Source organism: Cydia pomonella, chromosome 13 (assembly GCF_033807575.1).
Source record: "Cydia pomonella isolate Wapato2018A chromosome 13, ilCydPomo1, whole genome shotgun sequence".
In the NCBI taxonomy this organism is placed as follows: Eukaryota; Metazoa; Arthropoda; class Insecta; order Lepidoptera; family Tortricidae; genus Cydia; species Cydia pomonella.
The window spans coordinates 15,524,369-15,533,535 of NC_084715.1; the positions used below are offsets into that span (position 1 = coordinate 15,524,369).

Consider the following 9,167-nt stretch of genomic DNA (forward strand, 5'->3'; position numbering starts at 1 on the left):
AATTGAAAGTTTGACAATCACTGCTGTTTTTTTAAATGGGTTAAGATCGTATTTATTTCTTTCCGATCTTTACCTGGAAGGGTCAAAATCAAATATCGGTCTACAGCAATCCTAGGTCTGTTTTTGATTGGATTGTTTTATAAATAAACATCTAAAACGAAATTATACATTAACACAATTACAAAAACAAACACATTTTCATCATAATACACAAAATAAATTACAGGGCGAAGATCGGATACACGAAATTTACCTTGCTCTATGTGATTGCGCATAGCACAAGCCCGACATCCCTGAGCGGCGCGGGGACACTGGCAGTCGAGGCAATGAAATGCCGCCTTACACAATGTTGCCAACATTAAAAATAAAGCCAAATTAGGGAGAAATGAATTTGCTACGTTCTTCACCCACATCCGGTATTATCCCAACATACCGTAATGGTTGAACCGCCGCATTTCAAAATGGCCCTTATGCTAGCCGTAATGTAAATTTGCTATCTAGTGGTTTACTCGTGACGCACAAGTGTGAGCAATGCAAGACAATAAAATTGTAAATGGGTATTTATGATGTTTTAATCAAAATAAGCAGGTTGTACCTATTATCCTACTTAGCTTTATTTACAGGCCTTTAATAGTAAACATTACTAAACATAAGCACTACGTGACCTACAATGTAAAAAAATACAAAAAAAAACGGTTTGAAGTGACAGGCCATTACGGGTACATTTTAGAATAGAATAGAATATAAATTTTTATTGCGAAACCATGGTACATAATAGTTGTTACATTAAAAAGTGTGAAAACACATGGCACCCTTTTCTTAGAACTACGTGGTATTTTGGTTATATTACGGCGATCGACTGTTGGTTGTTGGTGTATTTTTTCTCATTTTAACCATTAACATGTTATGCCCATCACTATTCCTTCTGTGTACGTATATTTAGAAACTGTCTCCGCCTCCAATTCGTGCGATAAGGACAACTGCAGCTCGGACTGAAATTCACACGCAAAAAACTCAAAAATCGAGGTTTCGCTCTCGACTGTTTCCTCCTCCAAAACGCAATCAATCTTTATGAAATTTTGGAAATTGCAAGAGGAAGAAATAATCTATGCCGCTATGTTTTGATTTTTTGGATATTTTTTGTCATATTTGTATACTGAGCCTTTTTTTACAGCCAATTCAATTGAGCCGTTTTTGCGATTTTCGAGGCGCTGTATCTTTCTTCAAAATAAAATAATCCAAAAAAGCAAAACATAGCGGCACAGATATTGATGATATTGATCTTATTTGAAAAAATCACTGCTCTAGGTTAAAAATCCAGGGAGGAATCAGTCGAGAGCGTTTGTATGTAAAAATCGCAACTAGGAATTCCTCTTAAACATTACCACGACTGATTGGCAACTTTAAATTTAAAAAAAAGTTACTTGCCTGTCCGTCGCTCGAATATGCAAGGCAAGAGCGTTAGAGAAGCAGATAACGATTTTCGATTTTTCGATGTTGTTGGTAGGCCTTCGGGATGTATGTATGTAGTCAGCATCAATAGCAGCGGATGAAACAACGCGCCTAAAGAATCTGATTTTTCGCATAAATTTATCAAATATACATAAATAAATAAATAAATAAATATTATAGGACATTATTACACAAATTGACTAAGTCCCACAGTAAGCTCAATAAGGCTTGTGTTGAGGGTACTTAGACAACGATATATATAATATATAAATATTTATAAATACTTAAATACATAGAAAATACCCATGACTCAGGAACAAATATCCATGCTCATCACACGAATAAATGCCCTTACCAGGATTTGAACCGGAGACCATCAGCTTCGTAGGCAGGGTCACTACCCACTAGGCCAAACCGGTCGTCAAATATATCCATATATAAATATAGCCATAAATCTCTAAAATTTACATTTAAATGTATATCTCTTACAGTCTTAATTGTTATAGATATACAACCATCACTTGTTGCAGTAAGTAGTAGATACTTTGGACACCTTGTTTGATCCCCTACTTTAGATCCTCACTGTACTTACCTGCCTACCACGTAAATATTCCGCGTTTTGACCTAAATATAAATTTCATATGTTATATATTTTTCAGGTGACTCCAAGATCCATTCTCGAACGTTATTTTCCGGACGGACCTCCTGATGGCACTGAAAAAAGAAAAGACGGCAATCTGCACTTCGAAAACTTTGAATCGCCTTAATTTTCCAGAAAGTTAATGTTAATTTCTTAATCATTCCATTAATTAGTGCTTCGATACCTCAGTGTGATTCCAAATGAAGAATAGTATTGAAATAATACAATGGTGCCATATGTAAAATTTATATAATTATAAATTAATCAGAATAGTGTACATTTAGGTCTATAATCCTTCCAAAATAGTTATTAGGTATCTTCTTATCCTCTTATTAATAAAACTTAACAAGCAAATAAATATAAAAAAAGCCTGAATTAGTAAATTTATGTAATTATTAACTATTATCCCTTTCTTACTGATACGTAGATCAAAATGAAGGATTAAAACAAACGATTAATAGCTAATTGAGGATTGGAGAGCGCGTTTATATAAAAATGATTATGCCATTAGTAAAACTGTGGTTAGCACCTCGTTGTGTCCTGTTTCCTGGTACCTAAGTAACTGGGTCCTTAAGTTGTAATCGGTCACATTGGGCCATTAGCAGCTAGCCTTTTAATAAGAAGTATACAGCAACTGTAGATGTAGATTTATTTGTATTTCATTCATACATTTCACCCTTGCACTCTAATATTAATTTTTGTTATTAGAAATACGAATCTCAATTTTATATAGTGCATTTTTTTATCATATTGTTAAAAAAATGCAGCAAAAATCACGGTTATATTTCTTTATCGCACACATGTATAGTCAAAGTCCAAGTCCAAGAGTCGCTTGTCAGTGGAGCATAGGAAGCAGAGATAATCATATCGTCTTTTCCTTAATATTATCTTATTATTATTATGCTAGACACTAGTCACGCTAGTGTTACCAAAAAAAATTATGAGTATATTATATAGTAAACACCCCTATAATGGAACTGGGCGGCTACCGGGAAAATCGAAATTCGTCAATTGCGGGCATTTTTCTCTGTCACTCAGGCCCCCAGGCACCTAATGGGATGGTATAGACAAATCCTGTAAAACAAGTATTTACTTACCATCAGTTTTTAATCGCTGTCAACATTTTACCATAAACAAGAGCCAAAGAGCTGTTTAAGTTTGATTTTTCATTGATATTTCTTAGTTTATAAATTAATTAGTTTATAAGTTAGAGTTTGTCGTATCACCTCGTTTTGAGAGCACTCCCCTGACTGCCACAACCGGTATCGGAATCCTTGGCGTCGACATCTCCAGTGAAGTCCAGTTCCGCGACCATCTAGAGGGTAAGGCTAAATTAGCCTCAAAAAAGCTCGGTGTGCTCAACAGATCGAGACAGTATTTCACACCGGCCCAACGCCTACAGCTTTATAAGGCGCAGGTGCGCCCTCACATGGAATACTGTTCTCATCTATGGGCAGGGGCACCCCAGTACCAGCTTCTCCCTCTGGACCGCATCCAACGAAGAGCGACTCGAATTGTCGACTGCCAGTGTATTTCGGATCGGCTTGACTCCTTGGCGCTGCGTAGAGATGTGGCCTCGCTCTGCATTTTCTATCGCATGTACAACGGGGAGTGCTCCGAGGAATTGTTCGGATTAATCCCTGCCGCTTTTTTTCGCCATCGCCCTACGCGACAACATTTCCATCCTCACCACTTAGATGGTTGGCAGTCCTCAACTGTGCGTTTTTACAGGAACTTTCTGCCTCGCACTGCTAAACTGTGGAATGAACTGTCGCCTGCGGTATTTTCGGACCGATACGGCCTTCAAACTTTCAAGAAAAGAGCGTACTCCCATCTTAAAGGCCGGCAACGCACTTACAACCTCTCTGGTGTTGCAGGTGTCCATGGGCGGCGGTAATCGCTTACATACTTTAGCACAGACACTGTCAGTATAAAAAGGCGACAAATTAAAAAAAATGTAGGCGCGAAGAAAAAAAAATGAAATAGAAAAAAATAGAAAATTTAAATTTCGCGCCTTTTTCTACTGACAAGTAGGGTGTATTTCAGTCTAGTATAGTTTTTCTACTGTTATTGACAGCCTGTGTATCAGACTATATCCACTTTTATTTTCCACCTATTTTGAGACACAATGTTCGTCCAGACTATAAAGGTAATTTTTATATATTTTAATATATGACAAGAATAATACATATATTATATGATAATTAAATCTGAACAAAATAAATTCGTAATATTGGTTAAAATGGCATTTTTATTTTTATGACTTTTATTTTGAGCAATAACAAAACACCATGTTACGTCCTACTACTATCTGTAGTATGGATTCTCATCTGTCAATTTGACAGAAGTAAATTTCGATTATAGAACTTTGTTGAACGAGATTCCCGTGAAAATGGCTGCGATTCTGCAAAGGGCCGCCCTGAACTACCTGAGGAACCAGGCTCGCGCCTCCTCGCACTCTGCCACTGCTGGTGGTCATGGAGGTAAACAATATTTATAAGTGTTTTGAATTATGTAATCATGTCTAACCTATCTTAGGGCTTTATCTCTGACCTGTTTGTGCACTTTTGTAAGGTGGTTTTTCGTGATAGGTGGCCATGCCCTGTGGAAGAAGATGTCGTTCTTCGTGGGTTTCCCTGCCGTGGGCCTGGGTATGCTGAACGCTTACTTGGCTCATCAGGAAGAGCATCACGAGCCCCCGCCATTCGTACCCTATGAATACCTTCGCGTCCGCACAAAGGTAATCGCAGTTGCACATTTTTTTCGTTTTAATCGCCAATAACAGTTCATTAAGCCATAGTTATCACAAACGAGGTGTATGCAATCATACAACGGCAACAAAAGTTCTTGCAAATAAGGTAGTGTTACTATCTTTGCTCTTCTGTAATTAATATTGATTTAAAAATGGTTCAAATTATGAATTCACCTTACAAGGAACTTAGTTATGATTGATTGAAAAAATCAAGTCGACATGAGAGAAATAAAGACAAAAAGCAAAAACTACATGTTTGTCAAATTCAAATTCAAAATTTACATCTAACTTACAGAGCTTACAGAGGGCTTACTGCGTAAATGAACATTTCCCTATCTACCTGTCTGTCACCATTGCAAGGTCCCCCACCGTGTCTTACTGTCTGTGTGTTTACTATAAACTCAAATACTATTGAACAGATCTTCATGCTCTTTTCATTTTCACCTATCAATAGAGTGAGTCTTGAGGAAGGTTTTGGTTTATAATTTGTTGAGGTTTACCTGTGCAAAACCACAGCAAGTTGCTAGCTTATTATAACCATACCTTAGCATTTATTTCGTTTTGTCCTAAACAACATATTTTCTATGCTACTGTTTTCTGTTATTACAGAGGTTCCCATGGGGTGATGGCCAGAAGACCCTCTTCCACAACCCCCATGTCAACGCCCTGCCCACCGGCTATGAGCACTAAACATTCTATAATGTAACTGAAACTGTGCATGAGCACATTATTAGAAAATTAATTGTGATAAGTCATTAAAGTAAAAATAATAAAAAGTCATGATTTGTTTTATTGTTTGCATCAATTCACAGTTTATCATCTGTTTATTTTGTGACATACAGTTAACATCAAATAGATTAGAGTCAGACCAAGATAACCTATCTTGATCTGACTGAATGGCAGTGATTTTGATAGCCCAGCCTGTGCAAGTCATAATTTCATAGAACATTGATGTTTAAAATAACCCTTGCACTGTCTGGGCTGTCAATATCGCAGCCAACTTATCTTGGTCTAACAGTGACTGCCAAAATGGCCAAATATATTGTAACACACCTTTATTACCATAGAAATAATAAATACCACTGGCCGTCTCTATGTATTTGATGCTGACTGTACCTGCTTCAGAGCTTATGGTTTTTCATAAAACATTAATCGTGCTTATAGTTTTTCATTTGTCTCTTTTACTAGTAGACAGTGACTTCATTCAAGGTCGCATTATTTCGCCGCAGCAAAATAGTCTTGATGGAATATTCAACTTGAATTTCAGATCCTTGGTCTACATATTTCCTTTCGAATAATCTTCCATAATCCATAATTGACTACAGTATAAAATCATGTGAGAATCTCTACAATTGTTTATTACTGTTAAGAGTCCTTATTCCTACAGACGAGCGTATTTTGTAAAATGCTTCCTTTTTCATTCAAGATTACGACGTAACTATTAGTATTTATTCAAAAACTGATAACGTACTTAAATAATCGTTTCCTAAACTAGGGGCTCCAACAGTTCAAATTTTCATTTTCTCTTTTAAACCTCTTTTTTAATGAGGTTTTTTGGGAGTCTTTTCCAAATTTTGCAGTGAGATGTGGCGTTTCGGTTCTCAATTTTGCTATAAACAAGAATCATTTGGTACATGAATGACTACAATTTGATTCAACATATCTCGTACGAGGGGCTGGAATGATTAACAATCGAAGATTCATTTGAAAAAACTGATAAAATACCTTCCGAGTTTTCTTCATTTTTTTGGCGAAAACAGGGTTTTATTATATTTTATTTCCGCAAATTGTACGCATATTTTGCTTTAAAAATAATATTATAGCAAACTGTAACTTTATGTTAACCTATTAAAAAAAAATCGTAACTATGGGACCTACATTGCCGTAAATTTATATTTTTTTAAAACACGTATAAATCACGCAGCAGCGACGCCCCACTCTCAGTCCGCGCGGAGCGCGCTTAGAGGATGGACCTGTGCTCAATTGTCAGGCATTCGTTGCGATCGTAATCAGCTACGGAGTTCCGAGAAGTGCTATATACTGCGATTAGAAAATCTTAATAAAAGTTCATTTTTTACAGTATACCTAACTCGCTTATTGATGGATTTTCAGTGTTACTTTTTTTTTAATACTAAGTCGGTGGCAAACAAGCATACGGCCCGCATATGTACGCCTGCAACTCCAGAGGAGTTACATGCGCGTTGCCGACCCTAACCCCCTCCCACCCCTCGTTGAGCTCTGGCAACCTTACTTACCGGCAGGAACACAACACTATGAGTAAGGTCTAGTGTTATTTGGCTGCGATTTTCTGAAAAACGCATTTTCACTTGAAATTACGTTAAGGTTTGCATTATTATTTTTGACTCGGATGAAGTCCAAGTTCTCATGATGGAGTCAGGAGTTGGTCACCAGAACTCCTAATCTACTAATTATAATCCCATCGTGTTTGGGCTCAAAAGATTTGCCCTGACGAACACCATCGATCTAGATGAGGTCCAGGGTCTCATGATGGAGTCAGGAGTTGGTCACTAGAACTCCTAATCTACTCATTATAATTCCATCGTGTTTGGGCTCAACAGAGTTGCCCTGATGAGCACCTTCAATCTAGATGAGGTCCAGGGTCTCATGATGGAGTCAGGAGCTGGTCACCAGAACTCCTAATCTACTCATCATAACTCCATCGTGTTTGGGCTCAATAGATTTGCCCTGATGAACACCATCGATCTAGATGAGGCCCAGGGTCTCATGATGAAGTCAGGAGTTGGTCACCAGAACTCCTAAACTACTCATCATAACCTCATCGTGTTCGGGCTCAATAGATTTGCCCTGACGAGCATCATCAATCTAGATAAAGTCCAGGGTCTCATGATGGAGTCAGGAGTTGGTCACTAGAACTCCTAATCTACTCATTATAATTCCAACGTGTTTGGGCTCAAAAGATTTGCCCTGATGAGCACCATCGATCTAGATGAGGTCCAGGGTCCAGGGTCTCATGATGGAGTCAGGAGTTGGTCACTAGAACTCCTAATCTACTCATTATAATTCCATCGTGTTTGGGCTCAACAGAGTTGCCCTGATGAGCACCTTCAATCTAGATGAGGTCCAGGGTCTCATGATGGAGTCAGGAGCTGGTCACCAGAACTCCTAATCTACTCATCATAACTCCATCGTGTTTGGGTTCAATAGAGTCGCCCTGACGAGCACCATCGATCTAGATGAGGTCCAGGGTCTCATGATGGAGTCAGGAGCTGGTCACCAGAACTCCTAATCTACTCATCATAACTCCATCGTGTTTGGGCTCAATAGATTTGCCCTGATGAACACCATCGATCTAGATGAGGCCCAGGGTCTCATGATGGAGTCAGGAGTTGGTCACCAGAACTCCTAAACTACTCATCATAACCTCATCGTGTTCGGGCTCAATAGATTTGCCCTGACGAGCATCATCAATCTAGATAAAGTCCAGGGTCTCATGATGGAGTCAGGAGTTGGTCACTAGAACTCCTGATCTACTCATCATAACTCCATCGTGTTTGGGCTCAATAGAGTTGCCCTGACGAGCACCTTCAATCTAGATGAGGTCCAGGGTCTCATGATGGAGTCAGGAGCTGGTCACCAGAACTCCTAATCTACTCATCATAACTCCATCGTGTTTGGGTTCAATAGAGTTGCCCTGACGAGCACCATCAATCTAGATGAGGTCCAGGGTCTCATGATGGAGTCAGGAGCTGGTTACCAGAACTCCTAATCTACTCATCATAACTCCAACGTGTTTGGGCTCAAAAGATTTGCCCTGATGAACACCATCGATCTAGATGAGGTCCAGGGTCTCATGATGGAGTCAGGAGTTGGTCACCAGAACTCCTAAACTACTCATCATAACCTCATCGTGTTTGGGCTCAATAGATTTGCCCTGACGAGCATCATCAATCTAGATAAAGTCCAGGGTCTCATGATGGAGTCAGGAGTTGGTCACTAGAACTCCTAATCTACTCATTATAATTCCAACGTGTTTGGGCTCAAAAGATTTGCCCTGACGAGCACCATCGATCTAGATGAGGTCCAGGGTCTCATGATGGAGTCAGGAGTTGGTCACCAGAACTCCTAATCTACTCATCATAACTCCATCGTGTATGAGCTCAATAGAGTTGCCCTGACGAGCACCATCAATCTAGATCAGGTCCAGGGTCTCATGATGGACTCAGGAGTTGATCACCAGAACTCCTAGTCTATTCATCATAACTCCATCGTGTTTGGGCTCAAAAGATTTGCCCTGACGAGTACCATCGATCTAGATTAAGTCGAGGGTCTCATGATGGACTC

At 38.9% G+C, this 9,167-nt stretch overlaps 2 protein-coding genes across 3 annotated transcripts in view; both read left to right on the forward strand.

Moving 5' to 3' along the window:
* LOC133524337 (serine/threonine-protein kinase S6KL) overlaps positions 1–4,335 on the forward strand; it is a 114,595-nt gene extending 110,260 nt beyond the window's left edge. The window contains exons 10-11 of one of the 2 annotated variants that reach the window (XM_061860302.1): positions 2,112–2,230; positions 3,824–4,335. In XM_061860302.1, coding sequence (XP_061716286.1) covers positions 2,112–2,219 — 108 coding nt within the window. In that variant the 3' untranslated portion in view covers positions 2,220–2,230; positions 3,824–4,335. Of the gene's footprint in view, positions 1–2,111 lie in introns of both variants that reach the window. The other variant, XM_061860301.1, reaches the window with a different exon arrangement.
* An 82-nt stretch (positions 4,336–4,417) lies between these two features.
* Positions 4,418–5,624, forward strand: LOC133524346 (cytochrome c oxidase subunit 6A1, mitochondrial). The gene is made up of 3 exons (XM_061860314.1): positions 4,418–4,575; positions 4,684–4,832; positions 5,454–5,624. Exons 1-3 carry the CDS (start codon positions 4,485–4,487, stop codon positions 5,532–5,534), a joined length of 321 nt encoding a protein of 106 aa, XP_061716298.1. The 5' UTR covers positions 4,418–4,484; the 3' UTR covers positions 5,535–5,624.
* The last annotated feature ends 3,543 nt before the right edge of the window (positions 5,625–9,167 follow it).

Bases quoted from the DNA above. Each gene is read 5' to 3' on its own strand.
- LOC133524346 (XM_061860314.1), top strand. From the start codon at position 4,485: ATGGCTGCGATTCTGCAAAGGGCCGCCCTGAACTACCTGAGGAACCAG. The intron at 4,576-4,683 runs GTAAACAATATT...TTTTCGTGATAG, and splicing joins CACTGCTGGTGGTCATGGAG to GTGGCCATGCCCTGTGGAAG. The intron at 4,833-5,453 runs GTAATCGCAGTT...CTGTTATTACAG, and splicing joins ACCTTCGCGTCCGCACAAAG to AGGTTCCCATGGGGTGATGG.